This window comes from Pagrus pagrus, assembly GCF_965226575.1.
Source record: "Pagrus pagrus genome assembly, chromosome: 13".
NCBI classification, from domain to species: domain Eukaryota; kingdom Metazoa; phylum Chordata; class Actinopteri; order Spariformes; family Sparidae; genus Pagrus; species Pagrus pagrus.
In genome coordinates this window covers 30,606,707-30,625,682 of record NC_140197.1, presented here as the reverse complement: position 1 = coordinate 30,625,682, position 18,976 = coordinate 30,606,707, and the positions used below count along the sequence as shown (strand labels likewise).

The 18,976-nt window shown below is 43.6% G+C and overlaps 2 protein-coding genes across 8 annotated transcripts in view; both read right to left on the bottom strand.

The window, feature by feature from the left end:
* LOC311268378 (CASK interacting protein 2) overlaps window positions 1-12,237 on the bottom strand; it is a 53,903-nt gene extending 41,666 nt beyond the window's left edge. For all 7 annotated transcript variants that reach the window (XM_084371994.1, XM_084371996.1, XM_084371998.1 and 4 more), the window contains exons 1-2: window positions 11,966-12,237; window positions 7,827-8,254 (exon numbers count right to left, since the gene is read on the bottom strand). In XM_084371994.1, coding sequence (XP_084228120.1) covers window positions 7,827-7,920 — 94 coding nt within the window. In that variant the 5' untranslated portion in view covers window positions 7,921-8,254; window positions 11,966-12,237. The remainder of the gene's footprint in view (window positions 1-7,826; window positions 8,255-11,965) is intronic.
* Window positions 12,238-14,345: 2,108 nt separating this feature from the next.
* st6galnac2 (ST6 (alpha-N-acetyl-neuraminyl-2,3-beta-galactosyl-1,3)-N-acetylgalactosaminide alpha-2,6-sialyltransferase 2) lies at window positions 14,346-18,880 on the bottom strand. Its single transcript, XM_084370461.1, has 9 exons — window positions 18,236-18,880; window positions 17,525-17,597; window positions 17,180-17,354; window positions 16,861-17,014; window positions 16,024-16,162; window positions 15,694-15,797; window positions 15,231-15,311; window positions 15,017-15,119; window positions 14,346-14,842 (listed from the first exon to the last, which is right to left on the bottom strand). Exons 1-9 carry the CDS (start codon window positions 18,334-18,336, stop codon window positions 14,669-14,671), a joined length of 1,104 nt encoding a protein of 367 aa, XP_084226587.1. The 5' UTR covers window positions 18,337-18,880; the 3' UTR covers window positions 14,346-14,668.
* Window positions 18,881-18,976: the final 96 nt, after the last annotated feature.

Genomic DNA, 18,976 nt, shown 5'->3' with positions numbered 1-18,976 from the left:
ACCAACCACTAAACCAACCAACCAACCAACCAACCAACCAACCAACCAACCAACCGACCAACCAACCACTAAACCAACCAACCAACCAACCAACCACTAAACCAACCAACCAACCAACCAACCAACCGACCAACCAACCACTAAACCAACCAACCAACCAACCAACCAACCACTAAACCAACCAACCACCCAACCAACCGACCGACCGACCGACCAAACACCTCCACAACCTCCTTGTAAGGTAATAAAAGAAGTTTGAAAGAATTTGAGGGAAACCAAATAGTTTGAGTGTCCAGAAGTCATTTCACCTGTTAGAAAGGTGTTAATTGTTGGTTCACGTGCTTCACTTTTCTTTCTTGTTGTAATATTTCTTACAGTCAGATACTTGATGTGTCTCCGTCCTGATGAACGGCTGGTGGACTGAACTCTACTGGATCTGAATGTCAGTCAGCTCGTCCAGCAGCAGCAGAGCAGAATAAATCTGTTGTTGAAAAGCAGTGACCTCACAGCGACGTCATCACAGCTGTGTACAGTCTCCAAACTGACTTTAACACTGATGAAGATGCTTCCAGTGTCATTTCATGTAAAAGTCACATCTTGTAACCTCACAGTGGTTCAGTCATGTGACGTCTGAGCTGCTCAGAGAAAAGCAAAGAAAACCCCCGAACACGAGAGCCGAGTGCAGAACCTCCATTACATAACAGCGAATAAAGAAAACCAGCAGCAGCCATTACACACTGCATCCTACTACACACTACACACAACACACACCACACACACAACACACACCACACACACACACACACACACACAGGATACTGCCTCCAACTACATTCATTATCATTGTCTCGTTTTCATTTCAAAGCCTCTATAAAAAGTCGAGTTTCCTGCGCCGCCGCTGAGAGCACGCTCACAGGCACGTTATTTTATTTTAGAGGAGGCCAAATTATAATGGAGACCGTTTATATGAAGAAGAAAGCATAGAAGAAGAAGAAGAAAACATAGAAGAACAAGAAGAAGAAGAAGAAGAAGAAGAAGAACCACCAACATGAGAGCGTCAGTTCAAAAACAGTTCAGGCGACGTCCCAGAGGCTGACGGGACCAGAAGAGTAAATTAAAACTTTACGTGGTTCATTAGTGAAAATGAGAATCTGTATTTATGAATCTGATGAAACTCTCAGAGGGAAGAAACATTTCTGGTCATACTTTTAAAAACTAGGACTGAAAGTATTTTTACTCCCTCAGACAACGAAGCACCAAAGAAGCAGAGAGCTTCTGTTGAACCTGGACCAGTTTTTAGTTTGAATTAAACGAGCTCGTACGTTTGAATCCTAATTTAACTTCACTGATCAGGACAGTTTAGTCCAGGTGTCTCTCTCTGATGGAGGACCGGTTTAATCTAAGGTCATCTTTCTCTGAACTGTTTCTAAATTACAGGGATTAGTCAGTTAATCATTAATTAGCGTGTCAGATGAGGATGATGATGTTTTGTCAGACACGATAGTAAATTTAATATTTTTGTGTTTTTGATTGTTGTTTGTACAAAACAGACATCTGAAGATGAAAAGGCGGATTAATGAATTAAAACAATAATTAGTTGGAGCCTTGAGAAACAGTTAATAAGATGCAGGACCTTCTATTAGCTGGAAATTGTCGGTTCTGATAGAATCCACATTGTTCGAGGTGTGAACGGGTCAGTCAAGCTCTCTGGAAACACCTCTCCTGACCTGCAGCTCCACAGGTGAGTCTGAGCACCTGTTCTCAGGTTAACTGACGTTTCTTTACCGTCTGTATTCTTCGTCCCGGAGGATTTTAGGTCGAAATGATTTCCTGCTCTGATAAACAAACTCAGACTGCAAACGTCTCCAGAAAATCATTAACTGCAGCGTTTTGTGTCGCTGTCATACGTTCTGGTTTTCCTGCTGACAAAAGTGGAATAACGCAGTCACTCGACGGCTCGTATGTAACCAACACATTCAGAGAGTCACACTCACGGTTCCTTCAACAGGACGTTTCCTTTCCGTAGCGTGTGCTCTGCTGTGAGGAAAGGTCGAGTCAATACAGGAGACTGTTTGTTCAGCCAATCAGTCACTTCTGACTGAGGGGTGAAGGAGTTTAGTGGGTCTCTGCTGCTGCGGCTCTGAACACCAGGCTGTAAACCCGGTGGATAATGAGGAGGGAAGTTTCCACAGATTGGAGGGAAAGTGTGTGAAATTCTGCCTCCGAGTTTCAGCTGATGGTGTTTACCTGTCAACTCTGCTGTTGGTGTGTTAAATGTTTAATTAGCCGAACAAACAGGCAGGAAGACTCTGGGCTGTGAAGACGGGAAACAAAGCTCCTGTGGAGGGGCCCGTCAGGACCTCTGGATGACTGGGGCCCGTCAGGACCTCTGGATGTCTGGGGCCCGTCCTGACTGACGGGACGGGACGGAAAAGAAAACCAACAAAGCTTTACTTTGGTTTGATCCGGTTCAACTCTGAGCCTGGTATCATCTCAGAACCACTCACAGGGATCACTTGGAAAGTTAAACTCGGACTAAAACCAGTCCTACAAAATAAATTTGTAAAGTAAAAGAAATAAAACAGATTTGTGTACATATGTAGGACTGCTTTAACATGCTAAGTTACCATAGTTAACGCGAGGGCAGCAGATAAAGATCATTTTTAGTTGTTTGGTTTATAAAATGTTATAAAATGTTATAAAATGTCGATCAGTGTTTCGTCCTCAGACGTCTTGTTTTGTCCACAACACAAAGATATTCAGTTAAGTGTCACAGAGGAGGAAAGAAAACAGAAAATATTCATATTTAACAAGCTGATATCAGAAGATTTACTTCTTTTATTGATCGCACTGAGAGGGACAGTGAAGGAGGAAGCGAGCGGCGCTGCAGAGGAAAACCGTCCAGAATAAAACTGGAGTTCTGCCAGCAGCGTTTAAGAAAGGACGGGTTCTGGGGTGGATGATTGGCTGAGGAGAGTTTGAACCCAAACTCATGAATAAAACACGAGACAGATTCAGTCTGAGCGAGCGAGGAGAGACGTCTCCCTCCCCCGTCCCTCCCCCGTCCCTCCCCCGCCGACAGAGGAGTCTCCAACACGCCGCCGCCGTTTTGTTTCGGTTCTCAACGGCCGGCTTTTCATGGAGAGACGACAGGTTTACGAGGCTCCAATAATGGGACACTGATGAGCTTCAGTCCCAAACATCAGTCCTCAGGGTCGATAATAAAACCTCCTGTGGCACACTTTTGTTAGAGAAGACAGACGGGATGTTCGAGGCCGAGGAGGCTTTTATTTGCCTTTGTTTGCCGGTTCAATGTCTGAAAAGCTGCGACAATTTCTGTCCTTTAAAAAAGTCGTTAAATTAGTTCTGAAGCATTTCTAGATTATAGACGTGAAGAGAGTCAGAGCTCTCGTCAGGAAATTAAACTTTACTCAGTAATAATATTAAGTCGTACGGCTCAGTCAGCCTCAGCTTGTGACTTTCAGCTAAAACAGCTAAATGCAGCGGGTGAGAAGACTAATATGGAGCGGATAATCATTTCAATAGTTAGCATGGCTTCAACAATTATTTTAATTATCAATTATCAGATGATTATTGTCACGTTTAAATTGTATAATCATCTTTAAAATGTCAAAACATTGTGAGAAATGCTAATCACAGTTTCCCAAAAGTGACGTCTTCAAACTGCTTCTTCTGTCCGACCGACAGTCCAAAACCAAAAAGACGCAGCAAAGAAGTCAATTTACAAAATAAGTGGCAACTAATTTTCCGTCAATCAACTTTTATATTTGGTTCAACTCACTTTTATAACACTCTGAGATGACGGGCTTATAAGATTTGATTATAAGCTTTAAATTTCAAACATCAAACTCAGAAGCGGGATCAGTGATTCCCCCTGTGACAGCCCAACAACGGCAAAACTGTCAACGCTGAAAACTGAGTCAAATCTTCGCCCACTGAGTCATTTTATCAACGTTACTGATGATTATTGATCAGATGTGTTCATATTGTGTCAAAGTACCAACAGTCGTCGCTACAATATGAAAGGCTTCGTCTCAAACTGAAACATTTCTGACTGAATGTTTGATATTTTGCTTTGCAGGAGATGAAATATAGATGATGTATCCTGATACAGCCAACAAATACTGTGGTATTATCTTAAGGCCGCTCGGCTGTAGAGAATAATATCTCAGTATTTCTCAGCATACTTTTGTCTCCATTATTGTCCCATTATCTGCTTCCCTGAAGACAGTCTAACAGTTTTTCCACCGACTGTAAGACTTTAAATTAATTAATAAATTGTAATAACTTGTCTGAACCTGAACCAGCTGAACCCAGTGAACTACAGAACTGTTCTGGTGGTTCTGTAACTGTGTCATGTTCCAGAAACACTGAACACATCTTTCACTTATCAAAGGACGCCTCAGAAGTAAACGCAGCTTACAGGATTAATCCATTAAGTCCTAATTTAATAGAGCAGCAGAGCCACAGTGTACCGGACGAGATGCCACAGCATCTGACGAGCAGAGCCGGACCCCCTCCACCCTCCACCCTCCACCCTCCACCCTCCTCCACCCCTGCTATAATACCCTTTAATCCTGGCTGGGCACCAGCTGGGAGCTCCTTGTGATTTGGGTGATAGCAGTTGGACGAGGGGGAGATACTGAAGCACCAGATGTCGGGAGGACAGACTCACACATGTCCTTTAAAAACCAGAGGGAACGTCCCCAAATATGAAAAAAACAAGTCTAAATATTTCTGCTCCACGGGGAGAAAACGTGGCGTTTAATGTGTCGGCGGGAACAATGGTTGAAAGGCTCTCCGGTAACGTACGAGCTGATGGATGGGGCGTGTTGAGGTGGAGAACAATGGGTGGGGGTCATGTGACGGTCTGCAGGACGTCCCTGAGGGAGCGGGACAGGCCCGTCAGCTGGCCGAGGAGACATCTACACCCTGACAGCACAGAGGGACGGAGATCTACGTCCTCCTCCACACCTGCCACCGACATGTGGATGATGATGGTCCACGTCATATAGAAGTTACATAAACACCAACTTATAGGATCATTCAGACGTCTGAAGGGACTTTATTGATCCTATCGGAGCCTCGGCAGCTTGTTACGGTTCAGTCGCACAGACGACGAGCAGCTTTACTCCTTTTCTGTCGTTGAGCTGTAAACGGGGACGAATCTGTCTGGGAGAGTTAATAAATGTCTTAATTCAATAATTCAAGCATGCAGAGTAAATCTGAGCGTCTAACTTTAGAGGATTGGATTAATAATAAAAACATAATAAAGACTAATAATAGGAGCCTCCCAGTCTTTGTTACATCACAGCTTCATCATCCTGTCCATGTTTGGTGAAAACGGATCAGAGCCTCCTCCGTTCCTGCTGCAGAGGTCGGAGGTCAGCGGTCACGCCGGCCGTGTGACAGGTGAGAGGTTATCGTCCTGATAAAGACCGACCTCCTGCCGGCCCCGGGGCCTCAGAGGGCCCCTTTTCCTTGGTCACTCGCAACAGAAAACAAAACCGACTGTCAGGCAGAGACATCAGTCACAGAGAGGAGGACTGAACTCTACGAACCATCAGCCTCAAATATAAAACACTGGTTATGAAACAGCTGTCAGTTCATCTTCACAGCAGCAGATCCAGCCAGTGATCAGCTGTTTTTAACTTTAATGTTGATAAACTAACTGAATCCTTCACGTCTGTCTGTTCTGAGGCTCATTAACGAGTCTGTTTGTATGAATCAGATTCACAGAGCTGCAGGAAAACTCAAGTTTTGTCTCAAAAATTCACCTCAAACTGAAAACAAACTGACGATGTGATCTTCAGAGTCTTTGTCCAAAGTAAAAGTGACAGATCCTGTACAACATACATGTGACGTGAGCTCTGGTCAACACACTGCAGCAGAAACTAACAAATCAATCTGCTGGTTATTTTCACTATTATACGATTAATCAATGAAGACACTTAAAGACGTCTTTACATTTCTTTTATCCAACCAACAGTCGGACACAAAATGATTTTCTTTGTCATAATATTAATTAATTCTCTTTTGATGGACTCATTTTTACAATACAACCACTTTTATTGTTGGTGACGATGTGATGATGAACCAACAGTTGCAGCTCTGCAACAAACCAACTTCAGACAGATTAAAAAACAAAAAGTGATGTTTCTGCTGTTTCAAGACTTTCTCTTTTTGTTTCTGTATATTTGTCATAATTTAGATTTTCTGTCATTGTCAGCTTTTGTTTCATATGTCGAGTTGTTTCACTCAGTTTCTGGTGGTTATATCCGGATGGGAGGAAATTAGAGACTTGAAAAAGCTGTTGATCGCTCGATTACGTTAAGTCTGATGTTGAGTGCATCATGTCAGCCTTAACAAAGCCTGTCACCATGGTGACGGTTTAGGATTTTGTTTTTAAATTTAAATTCCTGTTAGTTTGCAGGAAGACTTCACGTCGCTGTGTGGAAGCTGGTGGGATCCAAATAAATAATAAAGAATACAGTTAAATATTCTCCAAATCCCAACACACCAGCTGGGATGTCCCAGTTTCAGACTGAAGCCCAAATTAAACTCTCGGCTTCTGCATCAACTACGTTTAATCACCTTCCCTCAGTGGCGAGGATCAGCACCGACTGGATCAGCACCGACCGGATCAGCACCGACCGGATCAACTCTTACACACAAACACACAAACACACGTCACCAAACATGTTGAAGAATCTGTCAAACTCAGCGAGAAAATATGAAATAGTGCGACCTGAGCGTCTTTCTGTCACAATCTGATTCACTGCACCAGCTGAACCATCAACCGTCCCACCTGACACCAAACACCGATCAGTCCGGCTGGTAATAGGCTGCTTCAAATCCAATGAAAATGAGTTTGTAGCTTCAGTTTTTCCACTCAGCACTAAAACACGTGTGTGTGTTGGAGGTTTGAAATATTCATGCAGGCAGCAGACTTTGTTCACGTCTGAACTGGAGCTGCTGGTTTCAGCCGGCTGTTGGAGAATCACTGGCATCGTCGCTCATTCAGACGCAGTTTTAGGAGGTGTGACAGCAGCAGGAGGCAGAAGTCAGCAGAAAGCTTGTTTCAGTAAGTCAACACCTCCACAGCCTGTCGACTGTCTGCAGCACCAAACCTCCAGCTGCTGATGGAAAAAGCAGAGCCGCTGCAGCTGCAGACTGAAGGAGGAGGTCTGAAACACAGCTCATCTGAGGGGTCGACACAGAGGCACAGTGCTGTTATCCACTTCACACTGGACAGAAAGAAACAGCCACATCTGTCTTCAGTGGACGAATCAGCGTTCATTCATTTTGTGAATCAGTTCCAGCTCAAACCGTTTGTGATGGAGACGCGACGCTCAGGTGGACACGCTAATGTTCGCACCTGTCCCTGCGCCACGACAGAAAAGGATGTCGGCACGTCGGCTTCCAGTCGTCTCTGTTCAAGCAGCTCAAACATCGTTCGGTCTACGACGAGTTTTAAAGAGAGACTGAAGACAGAGATGTGACAGCGACATCATCGCCGGCCTGTCAGCACGAGGTCTCCACTGAGCATGTGCAGCTCTCAACAGAGACGTGGCGACACACGAAGCTGCGGTTCTGTCAGATGTGATATTTTTACCAGTTTTGTAAAACGCCTCACAACAACAGGTCCATGTGTTGCTATGGCGATATGAAAATCATGTGACATCATCAAACTCATCAAAGCTTCACATGTGATACAGACAGACAGTATAAACCACATGTTGACACAGCCATATTTCAGAATAAAAGCGGCGTGTTACTTCAGATTAAGAGCGTGGGGTACTCACTGTTCCTGTTGGTCTTGAGCTTGGACAGCAGCTTCTGAGTGGACGGCAGGTCTCCACTCTTCACCGCCTGCAGCAGGTCCTGCTCCTTCCCCATGTCCGCGAGTTTGAATCAGCTTTATTTAAAACCCCGCCTGCCCGCCGCCTCCTCAGAGCCTCATGCTGAGCGCCGGAGACATGGACCTGCCTCAGGTGAGCCTCCACTTCCTCCCTCTGACGCTCAGCTGACAGCCAGGAAACGCACTCGCAGATCCAGTGTGTGGTGTGATTTCCTCTGAGCCGCAGAGATGGAAAAACTCCTCTGCTGCTTAATTTCCTGCTCAGACTTTTCTTCTTTCAGGCTTTATTTCCAGTCGGGGGGGTGGAGGCTGGTGGAGCTCCTGGAGGAGGAGGAGGAGGAGGAGGAGGAGGAGGAGGAGATGTGGTCCAGACTGAAAGAAATGAGAAAACCAGATCAGTTTATTTTATCAGAGGAGCAGAAAGCACAGCAGCTCTCCTGTCTGCTGCTGAGTGAGACGATCAGAGCTGCAACCATCCATCAATTAGTCACTTATCAATTATTCTGATAATCAATTCATCAGTTTGAGCAGGAAAACTTCTGACTCCAGCTTGTTAAATGTGAATACTTCCTGGTGACTTTCCTCCGCTGTGACAGTAAACTGAAGATCTTTGGGTTCGATGATGAAACACTGATCGACATTTTTCAACTTTTTCTGACATTTTATAGACAAAACAACTGATCGATCGATCAAGATAATAATCATCAATGATAGTAATCCTCTGTCGCAGCCCTGACGTGGATGTTAACTGAAATAATGTGATGTAAAGGACATTTTTCACTGTTTTCTTATGTTTTATAAACTAAACCTCGTTAAATAATCAGCAGATTAATCGCTGATCAAAGGATTAATTAGTTGCAGCTCTGTCTGAGTGTGAATCTAATTAATGTTGACAACCTGATTCATTCAAAGAGGATGAAAGAATCTATAAATACTGGATTTGTCTTATAATCAGTGTTTATATTTATGGATCATTTACTGTTGTGACAGCCTCCGGACTGACTGGATTAAATCTGTGTCAGTGAGACCGAGCAAAGGTTTGTTGTTTCTGTGAGTCACATGTTGTTTATGATGTCATCAGCTGCAGCGATGACATCACAATCTGATTCATGTGTTGTCAAACTAAAAGATCAATGGAGGCGTCACAAAAGTGACACTTTTTGGATGAGAAGTAGGGCCGTCAGGATCATCACGTTGTCACCTGATCATAGAGGACTTACCCACTTATTGATAAATGACTGAACAAAAAGTGGCAAAAGCGGATTGTCAGGATAAATTGTTTTAACAGTTGAATAAATGACTCTCACCCCTGTGTTAAATGTTTATTATTTATTTAAGAGCATTTTTTGTTGACAAGAGTCCATTTTAATTATTATTTTGGTTGAGTGGTTTAATTTAATTTATTCTATGTTTTATTTAGTTTATCCCAATAAGATGAGACAATATATCGTCTGACAGGCCGAGCTGGAGGTGACTGGAGATGGTTCATGTAGTTGTACCTCGCTAGACGATGACTGAGCCTGACTTTATATCATCAGGAGGAGATCATGACTGAGCCTGACTTTATATCATCAGGAGGAGATCATGACTGAGCCTGACTTTATATCATCAGGAGGAGACGATGACTGAGCCTGACTTTATATCATCAGGAGGAGACGATGACTGAGCCTGACTTTATATCATCAGGAGGAGACGATGACTGAGCCTGACTTTATATCATCAGGAGGAGACGATGGCTGAGCCTGACTTTATATCATCAGGAGGAGATGATGACTGAGCCTGACTTTATATCATCAGGAGGAGACGATGGCTGAGCCTGACTTTATATCATCAGGAGATGATGACTGAGCCTGACTTTATATCATCAGGAGGAGACGATGGCTGAGCCTGACTTTATATCATCAGGAGGAGATGATGACTGAGCCTGACTTTATATCATCAGGAGGAGACGATGGCTGAGCCTGACTTTATATCATCAGGAGATGATGACTGAGCCTGACTTTATATCATCAGGAGGAGACGATGGCTGAGCCTGACTTTATATCATCAGGAGGAGACGATGGCTGAGCCTGACTTTATATCATCAGGAGGAGATGATGGCTGAGCCTGACTTTATATCATCAGGAGGAGACGATGGCTGAGCCTGACTTTATATCATCAGGAGGAGACGATGACTGAGCCTGACTTTATATCATCAGGAGGAGACGATGGCTGAGCCTGACTTTATATCATCAGGAGGAGACGATGGCTGAGCCTGACTTTATATCATCAGGAGGAGATGATGGCTGAGCCTGACTTTATATCATCAGGAGGAGATGATGGCTGAGCCTGACTTTATATCATCAGGAGCAGTCTACTACACGTCACGTGTCTGGTGTCTTGTGTTTGATCTGAAGAAAGTCTCTGACCTCCTCGTGGCCTCGGTGTGAGCACTGATCACTGTGGGTTTGTTTTTCCTCTGCTGTGACGTTAAAACAGCCTGGAGGTAAACATGACAGGCTACGTGTGGACACACACACCTGTGACAGGTGAGATCAGGGCCGTGTGACCACAGCGACGGGCTGTTTAACCTGCTGTGAGCTCAGAGGTCGCTTTAATTACAGCTCAGTAAACCTTCAAACACAAAGCGCTCATGAGGGATCCACTTGTGGGCTGCTGTGTAAACACTGCTGGGACATCCAGAGTGTGTGAACCAAACTCCACTGAGACATTTCACGTTTTTACAGCAGAATAAGTGATCAGTGGACGCACCTGACGCTCGGCCCTGTGTGGCACTCTCCTCTGCTGCCTCCCTCCAGGCTCTGTGCTGAATGTATGCTCGCTCTGACCATCGACTTCGTTTCAGCTGCAGAGCAGCTACTTAAACTCTTCCAGCCCACTGACCAGCCTCCACTCACACACACAGGAGGGAGAAGTTAGTCCGAGCTTCGTCTCTGCTCCAGTTTTCTGCAGATAACTCACATCGCTGCTGACAGTCCCATGAAAACACGGTCAGAGCTGCAGCACCAGGCCTCACAGGCAGTGTTGCTGTATAAACAGAGGGAGGGTTTGCAGCCGGATCACACAGTCCTCAGGAACACTGGTCCGGGCGCTGAGTTCTGAACGGTTTCCTGGTTCCAACTTGTTTCATTACATAACCAGGCGGCCACAGAGGAGCACAGGGCGTAAGCAGAGCTGTCATTCCCATTTACACCGACCATGTCCCCTTTCTCCTTCCACCTCCCTCGGGCGTTTTGTATTCTCACAGCATTCATGACAAGAGGAACAATACTCACACATTTCACTCTGACACTGCAGGGACTCGAGTCTCAGTGAAGTCGTCCCAAGTGGAAACGAATAAATCAGGTTATTGCTCACAAACAAGAATCACTTGACAGTGAAAGTTAGGGTGGTGCACGATGGAGTATTTTAAACATTTCTTGAGCTGTTTGTGTTCACACAGTTTAATTACCAGATCAAAGGTGTGCAGAGAGAACTTGCAGCCTGATCAGCTACATAATATACCCTTTTCTTTGATATATAAATACTGTCATGCCAGACTCCCTTTAAGAAGTCACTAATTCTATGTCCCCGTGCTTGTCACCCACATAAAACACAAACACAACGTGTGATTCCAGGTTTTGTCTGAATCTGTAGGAGTCAGTCTCCAGCTCGGGAACACTTACAGCACCAACACGCACTGTTAAACCGCTCACACTGGAAGTCTTGTGTTGAATTACGCACGCTGGGGGCGGAGGTCAGCGGGCTTTGTGACCCTGTTGTAACTTTAAATATAACTGAATTCAAGTGATTCTTGGTGACGTCCAAGTTCGCCGAATTGAAGACGTGTTTCTAAAGGGACAGAAAGTCTCTGTTGTTCAGACATGAAGCTCATTTTCAGACAAACTGCTCCAGATCACACAGACGTGAACGGGTCGGTGTGGCTCCGAGCCCGGACCGGAGAAAGTGGCACATCGCGGCAGGAGTCTGGCATGTAAACACACCGTCACCTCCGCCACCGACCTTTGTACCGAAGTTAGTGAGCGCGCTTGTAACATCAGCTTCGTTAAATTCATGACTGCGGACAGAATAAATGACTTTTACCTCGTTTAGTCGAGAGTTTCTGGAAGTTTTCTCCTCCTGAAGTTTAACGGACCGCGGCGGAAAACTCCGAGAGGCTGGCGGAGGTAAATCCCGGAGAGGTCGAGCTCCGTGCGGTTTTATACTCCACAAAAGTTTTATTATCCAGACGTGTAAGAGTGAAGTTTAATCCCGGAGCAGATAAACGTGGAAATACGAGTGTTGTCAGGACTTCGGCACTCTGTCGGACCCGCCGCTGGTTGACGCTGCTCCTGGTTTTCCCTCCTCGCCGTGAATGCCTCATTCTCTCCGCCGCATTCTCCTGAACGTGACGCGGCGTCAAGCTACGTATATGCACGTACGGGACTTCCGGCGTAGCCTTTCAAAATAAACACGGACAATGCTAACTCTCCTTACAAAATTAAATGCATTTCTTTTTAACCGCTTGTGACATATTTCAGGACAGTAATCAGAGTATATTTACTCAAGTAAATCAAGACTACATGTGTCTGAAAACTTTAGTTACTTTTCGGATTACAGTTTTCCATAACAACTCCAGGTGTGGAGAGACGGAGTGTAACTAAGTACATTTACTCAAGAACTGGACCTAAGGAGGACACTAAAGTACTTTTACTTAAGTATTTCCCGTTCAATAAAACATTATGCTTCTACTCCATTACAACTCAGAGCCAAGTATTGTACTTTTACTCAACTATATTTTTCTGACAGTTTAGTTACTTAGTTACTTTTTGGATAACAATGTTTCTCCAGGTGTCCAGTGGTGGAATGTAACTAAGGACATTTACTCAGGTACTTTACTTAAGTACAACTTTGAGGTACTTGTACTTTAGTTTCCTTTTTCTGCTACTTTACACTTCACTACATTTTGGAGACAAATATTGTACTTTTTACTCCACTACATTGATTAGATAACTTTAGTTACTAGTTACTTTTTAAACTGATTTATTTTATTGGCAATTATTAAAAAAATCTTTAAACTTAAGTACATTTAATATCAGATACTTTAAGACTTTTACTCGAGTACCATTCATATGATGACTTTCACTGTTACCAAAGTAACATTTGAACATGATGTCTTTACTTTTACTCGAGTATAACTTAGAGTATTTTGTCCAGGACTGTTTGAGGATGTATTTTTGTGCTGTGAAGTAAATTTGTGACGACAGTGAATGAAAGCGTTTGTGATAATTTATGTGAAGCCTGAGAGATCAGCTGATTCATTCCTTAGTTCACTGACAGAAATTCAAATTATCATCAAAAATACTAAATATTATCTGATTTAATCTTCTGAAATGAGACGATTAATGTCACAGTTTATAACAAAGACTGTTATTTGGACAAAACGAGCTATTTAATAACAATAATAAAAAAGATTGATCAATTTATCATAAAAATAATCAGCAGATTAATAAAAATGAAAATGATAAAAATAATTTCTCCTTTTGGTTGAATCGATGTCTGATGGAGGAACATTCCTGACAGTGATCTTAATATTCATTTTGGATATGTTTTTGTTCATGTGCACATCCCGGTATGTTTACATGTCATCACATGAATGAGTCAATAACAAGAGTTTAAGGCGTGCTTTTATTTTGAAAAATCCACGAATCATTTTCCGGTTTTGTTCTTGTTCTCGGTGGGTAACTTCATAAAACACTCTCGACACCCCCCCACATCTAATCTGTGTCCTTTTACACACACACACACACACACACACACACACACACTCACACACACACACACTCACACACTCACACACACACACACACTGTTATAACTTGATGAAACTGATATTTTTTCTGTCGCTTCTCTTCTGAATATTCAAACTGTTTTCATGTTTTTACTTACTCAGAGTTTCATGGTTTTATTTAAAGCTGTGTGGGATGTTTCGGCCTCTTGGGGCAGCAGAGTGACTGTAAACAAAGTGACATATTATTTTATTGTATTAAACCATTTCTCTTCTCTGTTATTGATCGGACGAGGCCTCGGACACTTTCTTTGCCTGTAAACTGGTTAAAATATAAAATAAAGTCCACTAACAGACACATGCAGCGTCCAGCAGCTGACAGCTGCACAGAGCTGCAACTCTCAGCAGGTTCACTGTTTATGATATAAATACAAATATTTAATAAGCTGCTTTAATCGTTTTTTGAGATATTATGATTAAAAATCTACCAAATATTTGTGACAGTCGTCACTTTGCAGACTTTACATATAAAACATACGGGTGTTTTGTTTTTAATGGAGATTTGCAACATTATTATCTTCTTGGTACTTTTGAATAAATAGTGAAGAATTCACAAAATGCTCAAATAATCAAAATATTTGCTTCAAACAAAAGAATGAAACAGTTCATTTAATTAAATGACGTCAGCACTAAAAACAAATTAAACGTAAAACATATCATCGTATAAAATCTGCAGCTACATTCAGTATAAAATAAGTATTTATTAAAAACTGTATAATACGTTTTAAAAACACTTAATAATAATAAAAACACTTTGAAGCTGGTTGAAATGAAATAACGTGATCAGACATCAGAAGCTGCTTCCACCAGCTCAGATGTGAAACATGTTGCAGGTGTTTGAACGTTTGTGCAAAAATCTGGAGGCAGATTTAAAATGTTCCTGCGTCCTGAAGGAGATGATTTAAACATCAAACTGAACCAGAGGCCCGTCTCTCTCCCGGGTCAGCCCCCCCCCCGGGTCAGCCCCCCCTCTGGTACAGCCTCATCACTCTGCTCTGGTGCAGCGTCTCCCACAGCCGGCTCTCCATCCTCAGGTCGTGGTTGGCGAAGAACCTCAGAGGACTCGGCCTGGAGTCGTAGTAATGATCCGAGAAGTCTGCGTAGTTCCTGGTGATGAAGCCGTAAGCAGAAACCTGCAGGAGGGACGGACAAGACGTCCATCAGTCCATCAGTGTTGACATCAGGTCTCCACCATCTCATTTATAATAATCTCAATGTCTCTAATATCGATAAATATAATATATAGATATAATAAAATACTGAATGTGTGTGTGTGTGTGCTTGTGTGTGTGTGTGTGTGTGCTCACCTGGTCACAGGTGTGCAGGGCGGTCAGCAGCATCAGAGCTCCGGTGCTCGGTATGTACAGGTGACCGAACTTGATGCTGGTCCTCCGACGAGATGACAGGAAACTGATAAAACCACGGAGAGAAGATTCACGTCTGTTACTGACGAATAATTAAATATCAACAAAGATCTAATAATCAATATCAAAATATCGACCAATCACAGCCGTCCTTCACCTGTCGGTCAGGTAGGAAATAAATTGTGGGTGGAGCATCCTGAAGTCTTCTGGAGGTTTGTGACCAAAATATCTAGAGGGCCTGTCGGAGACACACGACCTGGATCAACAACAACAACAACAACAACAACAACAACAACAAAGATCCTGGACTCTCAGCTGTGGTGGAATGTAATTGAGTATTTACTCAAATACAAGTTTCATGTCAGTAACACAAGCTTGTTCCCTTCAAAGACAACAACTTTAAAATAAATTAAACAACGAGTACAAACACAAGTTTAGTGTTTTCAGGATCAGTGCTGAGCTTTCAGGTGTTGTGCTGCCACCTGCAGGTCAGAACACAGTGTTACAGGACGGAGAGAGGATCAGAAACATCAGAGTCTTTCTGTCCGTTACCGTGTCAGAGACACAAACCTGCAGCTGATCTCGTTCTGCAGGATTTAATGTGTTTGATTCAGACTCACATGTCTCCTTTGTCTCGACCCGAGCCGACAGTCTGATCCTGAAGAGCAGCCGCCATCATCACATAATCCCTGAGGTCTGATGGGATGAAGATGTAGTTTATCTCCTGCAGAAGAAGACGAAGGAGGAGGAGGAGGAGGAGGAGGAGGAGGAGGAGGTCACTTCAGATACAAACGGCTCGTGTTGATATAATTAATAGATGTAGAAGCTGTGAACAAAAAGAATTGAAGACCAAAAAACTAATTATGTGGAGAATAATCCAGATTATTTTATCCTGATAACGTCGGTCTGGATTAGTTAAACCACAGCTGGAGAACAGGCCGCGTCCTCACTGGACTCTGGGGGATCTTGGTGAACCCGGCTTTGCGGTACATCCGGAGTCCGTTCTTCATGGTGTTGGTGGTGAAACCATAGAAGGAAATCTTCGTCCCCACGTCTTCTTCAAAACCTCTGATCACAGCTCCGTTCATCCTGACAGAGGAGACACGTTTTACCAAAATCTGCTGACCAGCATTGAAACAGTATTTTCAAACAGACAATAACTTCATTTATAAAGCACCTTTAAAGAGCCTCGCAAAAGTCCAGTCTGGAAGAGATTAAAGCATTGATGCCCTTTTCCAAGTCTGCAGACGGGAGGAATGAGCTGACCTCAGTTAGTTGCTGAGTTGTGCAAAAGCAGGACTGAAGCGTTTTAGTCAAAGGTCACACCGAGGTCGTGGCCTCTTTACAGGCACCCAGACAGTGGAGAGGTTATTAATGCTGCCACTGGTGCCACAGACGGTACAGTCGTTATTATTACATCTGATTTTGAATTATTTAGTTTCTGGACATCAACTTTTTATTTGAGGATTTATCTGAAGGTACAGCTGGGTGTCATCTGCATAGTGATGGAAGTCACTGGCACGTCTACAGGCTTCACCTCAGTGGCTGCATGTCAATGTTAAACAAGAGGGAACCTAAACTAGATCCTGGAGGAACGCACACAGTGAAGGAGGACAGGTGGAGGACGCATCCTGACCCGTTCAACAGACAGGAGATTAACCAACCCAGAGAAGGCGGGGACTCGAGGTGAAGCAGCAGCAGGATAATACTAACAACTGACACGTCCTTTTATATAACTGAACTCTTACAAATGACGGACAACACGTGTGGAGGTGTCCTGGTGTCACCTGAAGACGAAGTCGTGGCTGTCGATGTCGCGCCCCTGACCGGAGCCGCGCAGGATTCCTCCGTTTCCCACCACAGCACAGCGAACACACCTGTCAGGTGAACCTGGACGGATCAGACGGGAGCTGTTGAGGAGGGAGAGCGCCGACCGAACCACTGAGGCCCAGAAGACAAACAGCATCAGAACTCTGAGTGTTATCAGCAGAAACTACGTCAAATACTTCAAGTGTTGACGTAAATACTAAATATTGAATATTAAAGTATTGATATTACTGCTGCTCCACCGACTGACTCAAGTTTAACAGGTCTGAAGAAGTTTACCGTTGACAGGAAGTCCCTTCCAGCCGTATGGTGGCGCTTGGTCCTTCAGCTGGTCCCAGGACTGTTTGGAGAAACTTCCGGCCCACTGAAGAACCGGCACCGAGAACCTGAACCCGTTTCTGAGGAGAACATTGTTCCTCGCTGCTTTCCTCAGAGAACACCGAGCTTCAACGTGCTGATGAACAGAATGAAACATGAAGGAAACATCAGCTGTGGATCACTGAGACTTCAAAAGAGACGCTGTGAAATATAAAAAGACCAGGAGACTTTTAAAACTTCTGTAGAAGAAGAATGAGAAGAAGAAAAAGAAGAAGAAGAAGAAAATGAAGAAGAAGAGGAACTCACTGCCTCTTCTTCTTCATGAGCTGCTGAGATGTTGGTCCAGTCGAACTCATCGTCACCACCTGCTGTCTGCTGACTGACATCACACACACACACACACACACACAGACAAGATTTAACACCAGTAACTGAGTACATTTACTCAAGTACTGTACTTTGAGGTAGTTGTACTTCATATTTCTCCTTCAGATCAAATCAGCAGAGTAAACTTACTCATGTACATATTCAAGGTACTAAAGTATATTTGACTTTCTTCTTCTACACCACTTTTACATCTCAGAGGCGAATATTGTACTTTTTACTCCAGTACATGTATTTAACTACTTCAGTTACTTTAGTTACTTTACAGATTACATGCTGCATCAGAGACAAAGAAAACATTTTTGAATGATTTTCTTTTATCAGAAACATGAAAGCAGTAACGGAATGTAACTAAGTACATTCACTTAAGTACTGTACTTAAATACAGTGTTGAGGTACTTGTACTTTACTTGAGTATTTACATTTTGTGCTGCTCCACTACAGTTTGGAGACAAATACTGAACTTTTTACTTCACCACATTTATCTGATCTATCTGATCTACAAGAGTACAAAGTACAAAGGTTTACTGATTAAACTTGCAACAGATTACTTTCACAGGGTGGTATCAGTACTTTTACTTGAGTAAATGATCACTGAGAGTTTCTGACCGTGGATCAGAACCAGGAGCTCACCTGTCCTCCCACCTGTCCGGGCTCGGCTCGCTGTACTTTGAGTATAAAATGGTGGAGATGATGAAACAGAAGATCCCCAACAGGAAGAGACGACTCCTCATGACCGACGAGTCTGAATCACTGACTCCCTCTTCTGCTCCTCACTGCTCTCCTGTCAGGTGAGCTCAGGTGAGCTCGGGTTAAAGTCCAGTGAGGCAGAAGCAGCACGAGGTGTCTCAGGTGATCAGATGAAGACTGAGGGGTTGTAAATGTCTCACCTGTCCACAGGTAAGAGACAAAACTGCAGCCCAGAGCGAGCAGACAGGAGGATTAATGAAAGCTTGTTATGACAGGAGCTCAGGTGAGTCATCTTCATTCACCTGCTGCCTTTCATACGAGGCTGTCAGGGGCGTGGACAGAAGGTGTGAGGGTCAGAGGGAACCTGTACACATATCACCTGTTCAGCCGCTCAGGTAAGAATGCATTGTTTCTGTGTTCAACAAACAGCTGAAGGCAGCCGGACCGGTCTGACCTCTTCTGAGGAACAGCTGCTCGTTTTACACACAGGCACAGGAAGTAATGGAGTACAAATACTTGAGTATATTCTTCATGTAGCTGTACTTTACTTGAGTTCATTTTACTGAATACTCCATTTCTTTTACTGGAGTAAAGAAGTTGAGTACTTCTTGATGTTGAAGTTTATACAGTCAGAAACATGTTCAGCCTTCAGGCTGGATCCTCCTGAACATGTCAGAGGAAGAA